Here is a 17,040-nt window from a genome sequence, read left to right as displayed (position 1 = left end):
CCCCCGCCGCCCCTGAAGTGGCCCGATTCTGTCGGGGCAGGAAGGACAGGCCGGCGTGTGCTGCGGAAGATGAAAACAGGCGTTTATTTTACACAGAACGGGGTCACACCGGAAGTGGTCTGTACACAGCACGACAAAGGCCTGGTCCTGGGGCGCCGTATAAATTAGGGTCATAAATAGGGGAGGGCACACACCTTTGCTCGGGCGCCCCGCTCGGCCTCCTCCCCCCGCTGCGGGGCGGGGAGGGGGGTTCCCAGGGCAGCTCCCACCCTGCTGGGGGCCCGGGCTCCTGGGGAAGAGGGGCCTGCGCCTGGGGCCACGTGGGAGCCAGCACCGACTCGGGCCCCCGTGCTCACTCCGCTCCCCTCCCGCGAGACCCCCGGTGGCTCGGGAAGGACGGGCTGGAGTGGCAGCAGGAAGCAGGGTCGCGGGCTGGGCCTCGGGGTGGGCGTGAGCCAGCCTGGCTCTGAGAAGGGAGAGGCTGTGCCAGAGCCTCCTCCCCCCAGCCCCCCACGCCACAGTGCCTGGGGTGGGGGATGGACCGTCCAGGAGGGGGACACCTCTGCCCCCTCCGGCACCCCGGAGCCCGCTGCTGTCCTCATGCTGAAAGCCAGCGCGCTGGCCTGGCCACGCCCACCACCTGCCGGCAGGAAAGGGGGCGACCTCACGGGGCCCCCGCAGCTCCCCGGGGCCCGGGCCCTGCTGGCAGGTCCCACGCCGGCCAGGCAGCCGCTGTGCCCAGGAGACGCCGGGACACAGGCCCCCAGCCAAGGCAGCTGTGGGGGGGGGGGGCCGGCGCCGGGCACGGCAGGTCCGTGGTCATCGAGGGTCTAGCACCGTGAGCACCGGCCTCAGGGGCCGCACGCAGGCCACAGGCCCCGGGGCCACTGCTAGGCCTCGGCCGCAGGCCCGCCGCGCCTCAGCTCCTTCACGCCACACAGGATCCGCTTCATGTGGCCCACCTTGGTCACGCCCAGGTCCTGCAACGAGAGTCGGCCACTCAGGGGCCGCAGTCCCCGCCCTGCCGGGCCCTGTGGCGAGGGGCCCCTTCAGCCCCGCCCAGGTCACGGAGCCCATCAGACGTGGTGCCATGTGGAGACGGCCACGGGGGCTCCCCCAGGCTGCCCAGCCGTGCGGGGGGGCACGGGGGTGGGGCTGCCCAGCAGTACCTTGAGGTCCCTCCGCTCCAGGTGCAGGAGCTCGGCACCCCGGATGTCGTGGCGCATGAAGGTGTCCTTGTACTCACAGAGGCTCAGGCGCTCCAGCCAGGCGGCCACCTCCTCCGTCCCCCAGAGGTGCACTGTCGGGCGGGAACCGGGACCCTGAGTGCCGGGACAGGCGCCCCCAGCCCCAGACACCCGGCGGGGCAGTGTCCCCAGGGCGGGGCCAGGAGCTGGCTGCGGGCAGGGGCCACAGAGATTCGCCCCGCCTCCAGGCCAACATGCAGGGGCCCCGGGACTCTGCGCAGGGGCCAGCGTGCTCAGGACAGACCCACCCGCAGCCCGGCCGCGGGCGTGTGGAGCAGAGCGCGATTCTGTGTCTGAGGCCGTCGCCGCTGCTGCCCTCCCCACACGGCCCCGGCAGGCGGCAGGCGGGGAGTTGGGGAGTCAGCAGTGGGCACCCGCGCAGGGCGGCAGAGGGCAGGCGGGGCGGGACAGTACCCGGGGCGCCCAGGCTGCTGCGCGCTTCCTTGTTCTTGTTGTTCTTCTCCTTCTTGAACTTGGGCACGAGGCGGAACTTGGCGCTGCGGCCGCGCTTGGAGAGGTCCAGCATGGCGCTCTGCGGGAGGAGTGGGGTCAGGCCGTGCCAGGGTCCCGGGGCTCTCTGTGGCCTGCCCTGCCCGGCCTGCCTTCCCTCCGGCTGCTTCTCTGCCCGAGTGCTGTGACCCACTGCGCCCGCGGGCCCACCAGCCTGAGTCTGCCTACGTTTTTCCTATCAGAAGCGAGGGGCGGGGGTCCAGGCTGAATTTTTGGGGCTCCCACCTCCTTCTAGGACGCAAAACCTCACACCTGGGCTGGAAGCGTCCCCTGGGCGCCTTTGAGCTGACGCCCGTGCTGGGCTGGGGCCAAATTCACTCGTTTTTTAAAAAAAGAACCAGGAGAACTTAGCGGCGTGGCCAGTCTCGTGCCAGCTCCACCGCTGCCCGCTGCAGGCACACTGCCTGTCCACTGCCCCGGACACCCACCCGCTGGGCTAACGCTCCAAGGATCTGTCCCAGCTGTTCCTGGACGCTGACTGCAGTGGAACCCCCAGAGAACCAGCGGCCGGGCCCGGGTCACTTAATCCTGTTCTATTTCCTTTACTATTTGCACGAGGATCGTTTTCAAGAACCAGATCGTGGGTTTATCGCCTTTCCCTGCTTTCGAATGAACCAGGAGGGAGGCCTGCAAGGCACGTGCTGCCACCGAGCCACATCCTGTCCTCTGCTAGGGCACGGGTTCCAGGACAGCCACCAGCAAGCTCACAAGTGGCTGCAACTGTCCCAGAAGCAACCAGAGCACTGAGCGGGGAGCAGCCCCCAGCACTGCCCTGGCCTGAACAACACAGACTGACCCTGAACACCGGCTTTCAGCGTCACGGCTGACACTGGGCCCAGGCCCCGACTGTCTAGGGGACACTAGCCACCGTGACAGGCTCTCACTCAGGCCTGCCGCCCACACAAGCTGTGCCCACGGCAGGAGGCTGCGTGGCTGACTCCTGGGGACAGCCTGTCTCTGCCGCAGGATCTCGACCTTCAGGGGTGTCCCTGGCATGGCTGGGGGCCAGGACGGCCCACAGGGCCAGAGTACAAGCCCTGCCTAAGGGAGCCCCGGGGTCCGAGCCCGGCACCGCCTGGTCCCCGAGCACCATGCAGGGGACAGCCCAGCACTAAGCATGTCCACTGCGCCCTGCACCCGGCCTCGCGGCATCTCGGCCCCACACAGGCACCAGGAGGACCCGCACGGCCTGACCACAGCTCGTCCCCGGAGCACGGGTCTCATCGCCACCCTGGCCAGGCAGTGCTGGACCAGCCCCAAGCCCTGAGGGCGGCTGGGAGGCAGCGCCCAGATCCCGAGCTGGGGACGCAGGGGCCCGCCCGACCACGTACCTCCTCATCGCCCGGCTCTGGGGACGGGCACAGCCAGGGCGTGTCCGCCAGCCTCCTGAGCTGCTGGTCCATCTCGCTGAGCGCAGCCCCCAGCCGCTCCTTCTGGGGGGGGTCCAGCTGCTGCTCGGGGAGGGGGGAGACAGTGGCTTCAGGGCCGGGCGGACGGGCTCCGCTCCCACACCCCGGCCCGGTTGGGAAAAGCGTCTGAGGATGCCAAGCTGCAGGGCCAGGCTCAGGACCAAGGGGAAGGGGGTGTGCACATGTGTGTGTACATGTGTGTGCGTGTGTACACGCATGTATGTATGTGCGTTGTGCGCATGCGTGGGGGCAGAGCCAGCCTGCACAAGGAGCGTCACAGGGCAGACACCCCACTGCTCCTAAGTCCCGCCCCTGGCCCCCACCACGCCTGGCCCGAAAGCAAGGGCCCAGCACCCTCCCAGGGCTCGCGCCCTCAGTGCTGCCTCAGGCTGCCCTGCAGGGCAGGGGCTGGGCCAGGCCGGGCGCCCGCTCACCAGGGCCATCTTCCCGGCCAGCAGCAGCTCCGTCTCGCTGCGCAGAGCCTTCACGTTGCTCACCAGCTCCAGGAGGCCCTGTGGGGGCGGGCGGAGATGCCATGGGGGCGCCAGGGAGGGGGCCCTGGGGTGCACTGGGGGGAAGATGGGGTGACACCCCGAAGGAGGGTGCCCTGAGTGGGGGTGCCATGGGGAGGGAGGGGCGCACTGCAGGGGGACAGGGCGGAGGGCCGGGCGGCCGGCGCAGGCACCTCTGAGCTCCGGGGCCTGCCGTACACCCGCTCCATGGCCTTGGAACTGGCGTTGACGGCGTGAGCGAGCTCCTGCTCCATGTCCCGGTGCGACAGCGCGATCTCCCGGATGCTGCGGGGACACGGGCATCAGACCGCACGCCAGCACGGCTGACCACGGCCGACGAGAACCCAGAGTCTGCCCTGGGGGACCTGGCCCGACCCACAGCAAGCACGGACCCAGGGTGTGTCTGGGACCCACCCTCCGAGAGGGCACAGGCCCGCCGCAGCCTCGGGCCCAGGACACCGCCAGGCTCCCAGGCAGGCAGGTGGGGGGAGGGAGTGGGTGGCAGGGAGGCGCCTGGGGAGGGGCTGGCGACAGAGCCCGGCACGAGGGAGGTAGGGAGGGAGGCGGCTTCCGTCCACGCAGGCCAGCCTGAGCCCACAGCCACGGGCCAGCCCCCGACCTGTGGATGAGGGCTCCCGCCGCCTGTCCGAACTGGTCCATCTGCGTGGCCTCTTCCTCAGACAGGACCTCAGGGTGCAGCGAGAAGGATGGGGGGCGCGGCAGCTCACACTTCTGCTTGTCCTCCCAGGACTTCAGGGTGTTCTCGAAGGCCTGGCACACAGGAGACAGCATCACACCCGGCCGCACCCCTCCGAGAGGACACGCTTGGGCGAACAGCACACGGAACCCAGAAGGCGGCCAGACGGCGGCCAGGGAGGGCGAGGGTTGTTCTAGAAACTACTGCCACCTCCACGTAACCTTTGCACCGGAAAGACAAGCTATTCCTGACCAGTAAAACCCGTGGCGCTTTCCTACAAGGAGCTCGGGTGTGCCCAAGGGTGTCCCACAGTGTACCCAACAGCCGTGTCCACGCGTGTGCCTGCAAGTGTACGCAAGGGTGTATGCACAGGCGTGCGTGCAGGTGTGCCCACAGCTGCGCCCTGGGGTGCGACAGCTCTTCTCACCCTGTCCCTGGTGAGCGTCTGTGCCCGGTTCTTGTGGACGATGCGGATGTAGCCCGGAGGCTGGATCCAGGCCTCTCCGTCCACCTGCACAGGGACGCCCTCGTCGCCCAGGATGGAGATCTTCACGGTGCGGCACTGGAGACGAGCAAAGCCTGTCACGGGTGGCACATGCCCGCAGCCCATGCACCCCGCCAGGGACATGTGGGCCCAGGAAACACACTGGGCAGAGATGCGGCCACCCCTGGCCAGTGACTGACCCATGCTCCACACGGCACCCAGCAGGAGCGGGCGTCACAGGGCCGGGGGCTCTGTCCCTGGCCAGGGGCAGCTGGCCCAGTGCCGGGAGCGCCCGAGCCTCACCTGGGCAATGCGGTGGTGCTGCAGCCGGATGACGCGTGACACGGCCATCTGCATGCTGCCAAACACGGCCACCACCTCCAGGATCTTGTCATCGAAGGACGGGGCTGCAAAAGTCTGCAGAAGCCGTGTCAGCCCGGCTGCTCGCACCAGGGGGACCCCAGCAGCCCCACAGGGTGAGCCCTGCGCCTGCTCCCGGGCAAGGGGGGGAAATTCGCCTTGCTCGGCGCCCACCCCTCCCCCAACGTACGTCATCTTCCTTAGTGCCACCCCAGAAGTTGGTCCCTCCGGCGTAGCTGGGGATGTTGAGGACCGCGATGCCCTGCAGGCTGGGCAGGGGGATGGGCCGGCCGTCGCACTGAGGGAGGGGGCGTGGTCAGCTGCGCCCAGGGCGTGGGGACGGGGCCAAGGGCGGGCAGGGGCGGGGTGCGGGGCGGGGCCAAGGGCGGGGCCGGGGCGGGGCCAAGGGCGGGGCCGGGGCGGGGCCAAGGGCGGGGCCGGGGCGGGCGCGGCCTCACCTCCAGCAGCACCTTCTGCTCCAGGTTGCGGTAGGTCCTGTGCAGCAGCTCCTTGGTGCCCAGCACCCCGTACCACATCATGTTCTTGGTGCGGCTCCTGCGCGGCAGGCACGGCAGGGCGTGAGCCGCGCCCCCGCCCGTGCCCGCCCACCCCCCCCCCGCCCAGCGCCGGCACCTGCCTGCACTTCTCGGGGTGCTCGTCCCGCTTGTTGTTGAAGTCCAGCGAGATCTTCGCGTCCAGGCCGATGCCGAAGTAGTTGTTCATGACGCACTTCTCGGTGTAACAGTCCCTGCGGGAGCGCGGGGCCATCGGCCGGTGCCCTCCCTCCCCCCCCCACGCTGGCCACGCAGCCCCCAGGGCCCCAGGGCCGGCCCCCAGCTTCAGCTCTGGCTCTCATGCCCCGACATCCCCACCGGGGGGCCCCGGGCGAAGGCAGTGAGCCAGAACCCAGGACCGCGGCAGGAGGAGGGACAGACCCGGCCCGGCACTGGGGTCCGGGTGAGCCCCTCAGAGCTCCGGGAGGAAACGCCCGAGGGGCCACACGGCGGGGCAGGGGGAGGGAGCCACGGCGGAAGGCCCCGCATGTCTCCTCAGAAGGAGCAAGCCCTCGAGGGCGCCCGCGTCCCCACAGCGGGAAGGGACAGTGCAGGGGCTCAGGCAGGCCCCGCGGGTCCCACAGACGGCCTGTGTGCGCGGGAGCCCTCCGTGGGGCCGAGGGGCCATGGCCAGACCCGGTACACAGGAGCCCGCCCCCCGGGAGCCCCCCCAGCCCGGCTGGGGGAGGTGGGGGCGGGGTCACTCACAGGTTCTCGGGCTCCGTACTGAAGGGGTCGGCGTTGATCAGCAGGCGGCTGATGACGGAGCCTCCAGGCAGGGACCCCGACATCCCGGGCCGCACGGCTACGGGGACACGGACAATAACCCAGACGCCCCTCACTGACTCGACAGCCCGGCCACACAGCCCAGGAGTCACTCCGGCCTCCGCGTGTCCCCAGCTCGCCCCTCCCCCCCGAAGGCGGCGTGTGAGCAGTCCAGGGTGAGACCCCCGAGTGCAGACTCCCCGGGGCAGCCCCGCCAGTCCCTCCGGGTCCTGCTCCCCACAGCCTGTCTCCCAGGGGCTGCCGGACCCCTCGGCCATGGAAGCCACCTCCGGGCTCTCACGTGCCCCCCAGGCGACAGGCGGGGCTGGGCGCGCCGCAGCTTCTCCCCAGCCCCCCCTCGAACCAGCCGCCCTGTGAGTGGACAGTCCCGGCAGGAAGCCCCCAGGGAAGAGACCCCTGCAGGGCATCCTGCCTTCCCCAGGAGGGCGACAGCGTGGACAGGCATGGCCACACCCCGCTCCGGGGGGTAGTGCTCCTCAGACTGTCCCTCCCACACCGTGCCCTCCGCAGACTGCGCTCCTCCCCATACCACCCTCCCCGGGGTGCTCCCCACACTGTGCTCCTCCCTGCACAAGCTGGGGACAGCAGCCCCCCGCCCAGGACAGGCCGTGTCCTCAAGGGCCAGAGAAGACGCAGGCACAGTCCCCGCACGCACCAGGGAAGAGGATCTTGGTGCTGAGCGCCGGCAGGCTGTCCCGGCTGCCCGGCTGCGGCGGGAGGGACGCAGAGCTGCCCAGGGACAAGCTTCCTTTGCTCAGCAGCTTCTCACAGGGGGACCTGGACACTGCGAGAGAGAGGGCGGGTGGGCAGGGCTGACCACGGGCTTCGGCAGAGACGGCCCGGTACTGCTGATAGCCGGGCACAGGGGTCCAGGCGAGGAGCCGGGGGGCTGGGCGGGGAGAGCAGCTGGCCCAGGACAGGGGGCCGAGGGGATCCAACAGGCGGGGTCCCGGGCAAGGGCGGCTACACACAGTCCTCTGAGCATGCAAGTGAGGGGGTGAGAGGTGACAGGGACAGGGACAGGCTGCCCCTCAGGCTTCCTCAGGGGTGGGTGGCAGAGACTGGGCTGCCCCTCAGGAGTCCGGGGTGACAGGGATGGGGCTGCCCCTGGAGTCCAGGGTGACAGGGACGGGGATGCCCCCCAGGAGTCTGGGGTGACAGGGACGGGGCTGCCCCCCAGGAGTCCGGGGTGACAGGGATGTGGCTACCCCTCAGGAGTCTGGGGTGACAGATAGGAACAGGGCTGCCCCCCAGGAGTCTGGAGTGGCAGGGACAGGGCTGTCCCTCAGGAGTCTGGGGTGACAGGGACTGGGCTGCCTCTCAGGAGTCTGGGGTGACAGGGACGGGCTGCCCCTCAGGAGTCTGGGGAGACAGGGGCGGGCTGCCCCTCAGGAGTCTGGGGTGACAGGAACGGGGATGCCCCCCAGGAGTCTGCGATGACAGGAATGGGGATGCCCCTCAAGAGTCTGGGGTGACGGGGACGGGGCTGCCCCTCAGGAGTCTGGAGTGGCAGGGACGGGACTGCCCCTCAGGAGTCTGGAGTGACAGGGATGGGACTGCCCCTCAGGAGTCGGGTGACAGGGATGGGACTGCCCCTCAAGAGTCTGGGGTGACAGGGGCGGGCTGCCCCTCAGGAGTCTGGGGTGACAGGGACAGGGGCGGGCTGCCCCTCAGGACTCTGGGGTGACAGGGACGGGCTGCCTCTCAGGAGTCTGGGGTGACAGGGGCGGACTGCCCCTCAGGAGTCTGGGGTGACAGGAACGGGGATGCCCCCCAGGAGTCTGCGATGACAGGAATGGGGCTGCCCCTCAGGAGTCTGGGGTGACGAGGACGGGGCTGCCCCTTAGGAGTCTGGGGTGACGAGGACGGGGCTGCCCCTTAGGAGTCTGGAGTGGCAGGGACAGGACTGCCCCTCAGGAGTCTGGGGTGACAGGGGCGGGCTGCCCCTCAGGAGTCTGGGGTGACAGGGGCGGGCTGCCCCCCAGGAGTCTGGGGTGACAGGGACGGGCTCCCCCTCAGGAGTCTGGGGTGACAGGGACGGGGCTGTCCCTCAGGAGTCTGGGGTGACAGGGACGGGCTGCCCCTCAGGAGTCTGGGGAGACAGGGGCACGCTGCCCCTCAGGAGTCTGGGGAGACAGGGGCGTGCTGCCCCCCAGGAGTCTGGGTGACAGGGACAAGGACAGGCCACCCCTTGGGAAGTCTGGGTGACGGCCCGGGGCTTCTGAGGGGGCAGGGGGCGGCAGCGGGGCGGCTCTGGGCAGGTGGGCCTTGGGCTGACCCCGTGACGCGCCGAGGGTACCTTTGCGGAGGCCCCGCGCCTTGGTGCCGGCGCTCCCGCTCTCGCCCTCGCCGGGGTCCAGCCTGTCGGGGGGCAGCAGGTCCTTCTTCTCCGACAGCCCCAGGAGGAAGCTCTCCTGCTCCTGCGTCTGTGCGTTCTGCTCGTCCACGGCTGTGGGGACAGGGGGCTGCAGCGCCCACTCGCGGGAGCGGGGAGGGGAGGGGCCTGTGAGGTAGGGTGGGGTCGTGGGGCGGGGCCTGTGATGTAGGATGGTGCCGTGGGGCGGGGCCACGTGTGGGCGGGGCCACGTGGGTTGAGGCCAGGCTGTGTGGGGGTGAGGTGGGCCGTGTGTGGGGTGAGGCGGGCCCGTGTGTGGGGCCGGACCATGCATGAGGCAGGGCCGTGTGTAAGGCGGAGTGGGGTCTGTGTGGGGCGAGTCGGGGATTGCGTGTTGGGGGCGGGGCCATGTGGGGGCGGGGCCGTGTGAGGGGTGGGGCCGTGTGCGGGGCGGGGCCTGTGAGGGGCGGGACAGGGCCAGAGGCAGCTGCACGATGCAGGGTGAGGAGGGGCCCCAGTGCACCGTCCCAGGACCCACTTCCCAGCCATCCCTGCCGCAGCCCTGACCCCAGGCGGACTTTCTAGCCCGTCCCCTGGCCCAGGCCCTCTTGCTGGCTGCTCTCCCCAGGCACCCCTGACCTAAGTCCTGGGCCCACTCAGCACCCCTGGGGCAGCTGACCTCTAAGTGCACGGCCTGAAGGCAGATCCTGAGCCTCCACCTGTCGGGATGGCCCGGCAGGCTCTCCTGAGGTCCCTGCCACCAAGTGGGGCTCCTCCCAGTTCGGACTCCCCCAGCCCCCTGGAATCCCGGGGTCACCCCCCAAACACGAGCCTGATGTCATGGACACAGGCCTGCAGGCTCATGGATGAGAGGGGCGTCCCCGCCTCCCACACATCTGGGGAAGGAAGGCGTGTGTGTGTGTGTGTGTGTGTGTGTGTGTGTATGTGTGTTCGCGCGCACATCCCCCCATGTGCAGATGCCTGAGTGTGCATGAGTGTGTGCACGTGTGCAGGGGCGCGTGCAGGTGTGTGTGCATGTGTGTGCGCCCACCTCTCTCCGCGTGCTCTATGATCTGGCGGATGGCCTTCTTCAGGCTGTTGGCTCGCAACATGAGCTGCTCGCGGGGCCGGAAGATCTGCGGCCGGGCAGGGCAGGCTGAGCCAAGGGGTCGGTCCCCGGTGGGGCCGCAGCTGCCGCCCGTGCCGTCGCCGTCCTCAGCCTCCTCGGCGATGGTCGGGGGCGGCGTGGGCAGCGAGGACGTGGCCTGGGACTCGTCGTCCAGGGTCTTGAGCAGAGAATCCAGCTTCTCCTTCAGGACGGAGCACTGCCGGCCAGAAGACAGGGTTCACAGGCCGCCCGGCCCCACCCGGCCTGGCCCGGGAGCCCCCGGGACCCACCTTCTTGGCCATGTCCTCCGACTCCTCCGAGCTCTCCGTCGCCCTCTCGTAGGCCTTGCCCACCCGCGCCACAAAGTCCTTGACTGTCTCGCAGAGCACCCTGCGGGAACAGGCGTCAGGGCCTCCCGGGGCACTCCCACCCCCACGGGCGCCCCCCGCCCCCTCCCAACCCAGTGCTCACTTGGCCGAGGAGATGACCACCGAGTGCTGGTCGGACGTGAGGATCTTGGAGAGGTGAGCGGCGACCGAGTCCTCGTAGAAGAGGATTTGCTGCACCTGCGGCCGAGCCCCATCAGCGCAGCCGCTCGCCCGCGGGCACCAGCCAGCCAGCAGGCACACCCGCCCGCCCGCCCGCCCGCCTCCCGGGCTCGGGTCTCTGCACCCGTGCTGCCTCTCCCTGCCACGCTGCAGCCAGTGCCACCTGCCCGCCACCCTCCCCAGGGCTGGCCATGGGGCAGCAGGCACCCGCACAGCCCCCCTGCGGACAGGACACGTGCTCTCGGCGGGCGGCGGGCACATCCCGCCTGCTGGCCATGGTCCTGCCCCGCCGCGGCCCCAGCTCGCTGCCCTTGCCCCGCCGCGGCCCCAGCTCGCTGCCCTTGCCCCGCCGCGGCCCCAGCTCGCTGCCCTTGCCCCGCCGCGGCCCCAGCTCGCTGCCCTCACAGCCACAGCTGGCGCGCAGGCAGGGCCCAGCGGGGCCAGCACCACCCGCCTGGACAGGGGATGGGAGGCACCGCTGGGCCCTGTGGGAGCCGGCAGGAGGGAGGGGGCAGAGCAGCCTGGCCCCGCGGTGTGGCCGTCACAGCTGCGGGTGCACTGACAGGGGCAGGGCCAGTCCCTCGAGGCCGTACCTCAGAGCCCTCGCTCCAGTCCTCGGGCGCGGCGGGGGCGGCGGGCTGCCGCGGGAGCTTGGTCTCGTAGGCCATGACGCTCCACCTGCCGGCGGGAGGCACCAGGCTCAGCCCCTCCGCACCGCGGGCCCCCGCACGGCCCCGGGCCCAGCCGCAGCCGCTCACCTGTCCAGCATCTTGGTGCTGGCCCGCTCCAGCTTCTCCAAGATCTGGGGGAGCTGCGTGTCGTCGTCGCAGGCGGAGCCCCAGCCCAGCACGCGCGCCAGGTCGTTCCCCGTGCCCAGGGGCAGCACGCCCAGCTGGCACTGCCACGGAGAGAGCAGACCCGCGTGAGGTGCCTCACCCCATCTGGGACACCATCACCCTAGTGAGGTGCTATGTCACCCCGCGTGAGGCACCGTGTCACCCGCGTGAGGCGCCATCTGTGTCACCCCGTGCAAAGTGCTGTCACTCTGTGTAAGCCACTGTGTTACCTGGTGTGCAGCATAGTGTGACCCCCGTGAGTCGCCTTGTCACCCCATGTGAGCCGCTGTGTCACCCCACATGAGGCGCCACGGCTGAGGGAACAGCCCAGACAGTCCCGTGCTAAGTGGCTGGGCCTGTGAATAACCCTGGAAGCTGGCAGGTCGCTTGGGCCTAGGACCCCACCCAGAGGGGAAATTTCCTCTCCTGATACCTGGGTTTTGTTTGTTTATGGGTTTTTTGTTGGGGGGGGGCGCACACCCAGGCAGTGCTCAGGGCTTACTCTGGGCTCTGCACTCAGGAGTTACTCCTGGCAGTGCTTCCCCTGCCAACACTTGGCCCAGGCCAGGCGTCCACTGTCCAGCCTCAGCCCGACACCGGGAGCACGAAAGCCCAGTCTCCAGCGGAGACCTCCCGGAGCGGGGCAAGGGCGGGCGGCGTGCTGGGAAAGCGGGCGTGTGACCAGCGACCAGAGCTCGACCGCGACCCTCAGCGACCGGGGTTTCAAGCTGCAGGTGCCGACACACACTCGTGACTGCGCAGACTCGGTCAGGCCCGAGTTCCATCCCTGGTGGCCCCAGCGGCCCTGGGCCTGAGCACCGAGCCAGGAGAGCACTCCGGGGGGTGGACCCTCTTTAAAAAGTCACACTCGGGGGCTGGAGTGATAGCACAGCGGGTAGGGCGTTTGCCTTGCACGCAGCCGACCCCGGGTTCGAATCCCAGCATCCCATATGGTCCTCCTGAGCACCGCCAGGGTGATTCCTGAGTGCATGAGCCAGGAGTGACCCCTGTGCATTACCGGGTGTGACCCAAAAAGCAAAAAAAAAAAAGTCACACTCGGCCCAGTGACCGCTGGCTGGGCCTTAAGGACACGGGGTTGCAACCCGGAGCCCGGGACACCTCGGCCCGTGCTGACAGGAGGAGACGAGGGCCAGCACACAAGAGGCCCAAAAGGCGGCTCCCCAGAGCTGGGAGTGGCCGCGTGGGGCTCCCACACTGAGCCGCGGGGCAGCCCCCACTGCTGAGGGCCGCAGGGACTCGCCAGAAAGGAAGGTGTCCCGGAGTGGCCGCTGCAACACGTGCGTGCGTCCCCGAGGCAGGCACGGGCTGAGACGGCCACGCCTCGGGCTCTGGCCCCCGTGTGTCCGTCCGCCTGTCCCCGGCTGCCGCGGGAACCCGAGCGGCGTGGAGCGAGCTCGCGAGCAGGCGGGGGTACCTGCTTGTGGAGGTTGAGGCTGTCGATCTCCGAGAGGACCCACCCGACGCTGCCGTCCCCACCACACACCAGGATCCGGAAGGTGTCGAACTTCTGGAACAGGCGCAGGCTGCGGAGGAGAGCCAGGGTGGGCCGGGCCACACAGGGCAGTGACTCCCTCTCGGGCCGCGCGTCTTTGGCCCCCGCCAGCCTCTGCTCCCCAGGCCCGCCCGGCCCCTCACAGGACGCCTGACGGTCCCTTCCGGCCCGGAACCCTGCCTGTGCCCCGGGAGCCAGGCCGCCCTCCTTCAGCCCCTGGAGGAGGAAGGGCCACACCAGAGAGGAGAAAAAGGCCCCCGGGGCGTGACAGGAGCGGACCCCTACCCCATCTCACAGCCCATGAGGGAGGCCGGGACACTCGGAGCTGGCGATGGGCCAAGGTCCAGCCCTGCGTCCTCACGCCCCAGGCTCCCCCAGAGCAGGGCGAGGCCGGCGGGCACACGGGACAGAGAAAGCTGGCGCCTGGGAGTCTGTCCGGTGGCACCCAGCCACGGTGGGGTCCCCCGGGTCAGGCCGGGCCCCACACACCTCTCCTCAGGGAAAACCCACCCGCCTCAGTCACTGGGCTGTCCCCTCCCTCAAGGGGCCACCCTCGGACCCCTCACTCAGGGCCACCCTCGGTGCCCCTCACTCGGGGCCACCCTCGGATCCCCTCACTCGGGGCCACCCTCGGTCCCCCTCACTCGGGGCCACCCTGAGTCCCCACCAGGAGCCGGTGCTGCCCCGCAAGGGAGACCCCGGGCTGGGTGGGGGACCTCCCTCTGGCAGCGAACACGCTCTCGAGACCTCACACACACGTGCGAACGGCCAGGCCACACGGGCAGGCAATGACACCCCCGACGCGAGAGGTGCACCCCAAGTTTCATACCTGCAAGCAAGGGGCCCGGCCCCTCCCGCCTGAGGGCCACTCCCTCCCCCGTGGCCAGCAGCCTCCCCTCCCTCAATGCCGGGGTCCCCCGTCTCTCGCTCTGGGGCGCCCGGAGCCGGCCTACCCGAGGTGCGGGCCCCCGTTCATGAGGTCGAAGACCTGCGCGGGGTTCAGCAGCTGCTTGAATCTGCGGAGGAACTTCACGCCCTGGTTGTCCCCGCTCTTGGAGTTGACGAAGACCAGCAGGGGGCTGGTGCAGGACGGGGGGCACGACGCCTTCCAGAAGCCTGGCGGGGGACAAGCACTCGGGGACGTGAAAGGGGGCCGTGGCCCCAGGGCCCCGAGGGACAGAGAGCTGCCGAGACCCCCACGCCCAGACCACGGTGCTGGAAGCGCGCTGGGCAGACACAGCACCGGCGGCCGGGGCCCTCCCCAAGGCCCACTCACGCGGGGTCCCGGCACCCACCATCCGAGTCGATGCTGTTGAGCGCCGTGGGGGGGATGACGGAGACTTTGCACAGCCCCAGCGGGCACTTGGCGGCCAGGGAGTCCTTGCAGGCCGTGTGCACCTGCGGGAGAAGGCGGCTGTCAGGCGGCCCCGGGGGCGGGAGGGGGCGGGGGAGGGGCGGGGAGGGGGCGCTCACCATGGCCTTGCACCAGAGGCAGCGCCAGTCCTGCAGACGCAGCACGCTGCCACACGTCTTCTCACAAACCGCGCACTTGGCACTCACCGGCAGGTTCCCCTCCAGCCACTGGTGCGGCATGAAGATCTGCGGGCGGCGGGCTCACTGAGACCCTCCCCACCCAACCGGCCAGTGCTCAGCCGAGACCCCACCCCAGCCCCGCCCCCCCGGGTCAGAGCTCGCAGAGACCCCTCCCTTCCCCGCCCCCCCACCAGTGCTCGCAGAGACCCCTCCCTGCACCCGCCCCCCGCCAGCACTCGGCCGAGACCCCTCCCCCCCACCCTCCTCTAGCGCTCGCAGAGACCCCTCCCCACCCCCCACCGCCAGTGCTCAGCCGAGACCCCACCCCAGCCCACCCGGGCCAGAGCTCGGCCGAGACCCCACCGCAGCCCACCTGGGCCAGCGTTCGCCTGAATCTCCCACCCCCAGGCCAGGAGCGTGGCCTCTGGACAAGACAGCCCAAGCCCCAGTTCCCAGAGGGGAGGGGCCCCTGGCGCACCCCGTCCTCATCCTCGATGATGTCCTTCCCGATGGACGCCAGCGTGGTCCACTTGCAGTCGTTGCTGGCGCGCACGGCACAGCGCTTGTGGGCCTTGAACTTGCACACTGTGGGCACGGGAAGAGGGGGGCACTCAGGCCGGCCCCCTGCTCGGCTTCCGGAGAGGCCAGAGGGCAGCGGGGACTGCTTCACGGGCGGGGGTGGGTCGGCCGAGGCCCCCAGACTCTGCAGGGTCGCGGGCCGGTGGCTCTGTCCGCCTGAGGTCAACACGCCACCACCTGCCCCCACCCCAGACAGTGCCCGAAGGACACACCGGCCTCCTGGGGCCTCTCCCGACACTCACTTCCCTTCGCCCGACTCTGTGACCCCGACAAGCCTCCCCCCACCGCCTCCGCAGGGGAGCCCGTGAGACGTGACCCCACAGCCACCCCCCAGCCCCCGGCCGAGCCCCACCTTCGCAGGAGAGCCCGTGAGACGTGACCCCCGACAGGGCCTCCCGGCACACGTTGCAGTGGGTGGGCCTGGCGTGGGAGCAGGCGTACCAGTTGTGCGTACCCGAGAAGTGGTCCATGGTGTACTGAGTGGGCTGGGGGGAGGGGAGAGGGGAAGTGCAAAGGGCAGAGGTGAGGCGGAGGGGTGCGGCCCCGGGAGTGAGGAGGCGGGGGGGGGGGGGGGGGCTGGGGCAGGGCAAATGAACCTCGAAGTGCTCCCTGCTCTGGCCGCTCTTGAGTGCTGCGATCCAGTCCTCCATCTCCTTCCTGTTGTCCGCACACAGGATGAGTCTCCTGCACGGGGTGATGACCTGGGACAGGCACAGGCGCCACCAACACCATGAGGACCAGGGCCGGGGCCTCACACTGCAGGGCCGGTGCCCCCAGCCACGCCCCGGCCCGGCCACGCCATCACAGACACAGAATCCCCAGCTCTGTTCCACAGAAACCAGCAGTCCCAGCCCAAAATCACATCTCCAAAAGCCCTCTGCACTCCAGTGCTCGCAGCAGCTGTTCACCAGCCCAGGTCGGGACCGCGTGGGCGAGAGGCGCCACGGGCACGAGGTGGCCAGTAGAAGGCGGTGCGTTCGTCGGCCACGCTGGAGTGCGTCATGCCGTGTCCAGCCAGAGGGGTCGGACAGACAGGGAGGGGCCTCATGAGGGCGCGAGAGTCGGGCGGCCCAGGAACTGGCCTACAGACTGAGCTGGCGGGGGCCCGAGACAACAGCGTCAGACGTGGACACCGGGGGAGGTGCGGGGCTGGGACCCTGGCGCGGGGCTGCGAGTCAGGTGCTCCTCAGGGCGGGAGCTCCGCAGGCCACAGGACCCAGGAGCAGCTCAGGCCAAGGCCGTGCAAAGCCCCCCACTCACCAGGACCAAGCAGCCACCAGCCACCGCGGCCAGGGACAAGCCCCAGGGGAGCTTTAGGGAAGAAAAGGCGAGTCCGGCCGCCCCGCCACAGCTCCCAGGAGACCCTTCCGAGTCTCTGGGCGAGTCTGAGCCAAGGGTCTGTGCCCCTGTGAACACTCGGGCAATCCAGCGGCACGGTGACCCCCCGCCCAGGGCTGGACGGCGCCCTGGCAGTGCGGCCAGGACCGACAACGATCAGCAGTGAACTCCCCCAGACAGTGTCTGACCGGGAAAGTGACAGACAGGGCAGGGGACTCGCCCATGCAGGAGAGACAAACAGCGGAGAACAGGGTGGCACACAGCTGCTCCTGGGGTGAGTGACGGAAGCAGGTGTCCTGGCACGTCCCGGCCAGCTAACAGGTCTGGGGGCACAAGTCTGTAGCTGGCGAGCCTCCCCGAGGATGCGGACTCGCTCCACAGGCCCAAGAACCAAGTGTGCCAACAACAACACAGAGTCTGGCAGCGGCCTGGTGCCCCGTCCGCTCCCCCGAGTCCCGGGCACTTCCAGAGTATGGGCGCGCCGTCCATTTTCAGGGCCTGGCCAGCAGGGCCTGTGGTCACGGCTTCCCTGTCCACTGCACACACACGTCCTGGCCCTACTACAGCAACACAGCACACACACACACACGCACGCACACATGCACACACCACATGTCCCGGCCCTCCCACAGCAGCACAGTATCAATGTACACACACACACACACACACGCGCGCGCGCGCACACACACAC

At 69.9% G+C, this 17,040-nt stretch overlaps 1 protein-coding gene across 1 annotated transcript in view; it reads right to left on the bottom strand.

Moving 5' to 3' along the window:
• Positions 1-61: 61 nt before the first annotated feature.
• The window catches only part of DGKD (diacylglycerol kinase delta), a 54,422-nt gene continuing 37,443 nt past the window's right edge, over positions 62-17,040 (bottom strand). The window contains exons 4-30 of the mRNA XM_055122176.1: positions 15,608-15,712; positions 15,364-15,496; positions 14,911-15,017; positions 14,373-14,498; positions 14,195-14,297; positions 13,853-14,015; positions 12,822-12,930; positions 11,309-11,448; positions 11,144-11,228; positions 10,474-10,568; positions 10,293-10,392; positions 9,946-10,219; positions 8,859-9,008; positions 7,215-7,343; positions 6,482-6,578; positions 5,857-5,967; positions 5,678-5,774; positions 5,410-5,517; positions 5,163-5,276; positions 4,803-4,937; positions 4,298-4,449; positions 3,852-3,963; positions 3,601-3,678; positions 3,089-3,208; positions 1,662-1,779; positions 1,170-1,300; positions 62-980 (exon numbers count right to left, since the gene is read on the bottom strand). Coding sequence (XP_054978151.1) covers positions 891-980; positions 1,170-1,300; positions 1,662-1,779; positions 3,089-3,208; positions 3,601-3,678; positions 3,852-3,963; positions 4,298-4,449; positions 4,803-4,937; positions 5,163-5,276; positions 5,410-5,517; positions 5,678-5,774; positions 5,857-5,967; positions 6,482-6,578; positions 7,215-7,343; positions 8,859-9,008; positions 9,946-10,219; positions 10,293-10,392; positions 10,474-10,568; positions 11,144-11,228; positions 11,309-11,448; positions 12,822-12,930; positions 13,853-14,015; positions 14,195-14,297; positions 14,373-14,498; positions 14,911-15,017; positions 15,364-15,496; positions 15,608-15,712 — 3,282 coding nt within the window. The 3' untranslated portion in view covers positions 62-890. The remainder of the gene's footprint in view (positions 981-1,169; positions 1,301-1,661; positions 1,780-3,088; positions 3,209-3,600; positions 3,679-3,851; positions 3,964-4,297; positions 4,450-4,802; positions 4,938-5,162; positions 5,277-5,409; positions 5,518-5,677; positions 5,775-5,856; positions 5,968-6,481; positions 6,579-7,214; positions 7,344-8,858; positions 9,009-9,945; positions 10,220-10,292; positions 10,393-10,473; positions 10,569-11,143; positions 11,229-11,308; positions 11,449-12,821; positions 12,931-13,852; positions 14,016-14,194; positions 14,298-14,372; positions 14,499-14,910; positions 15,018-15,363; positions 15,497-15,607; positions 15,713-17,040) is intronic.

The sequence above is a fragment of the Sorex araneus genome, chromosome X (genome assembly GCF_027595985.1).
Source record: "Sorex araneus isolate mSorAra2 chromosome X, mSorAra2.pri, whole genome shotgun sequence".
In the NCBI taxonomy this organism is placed as follows: Eukaryota; Metazoa; Chordata; class Mammalia; order Eulipotyphla; family Soricidae; genus Sorex; species Sorex araneus.
The sequence above is the reverse complement of the archived record's forward strand: the minus strand, read 5'-3'. Positions and strand labels throughout refer to the sequence as shown.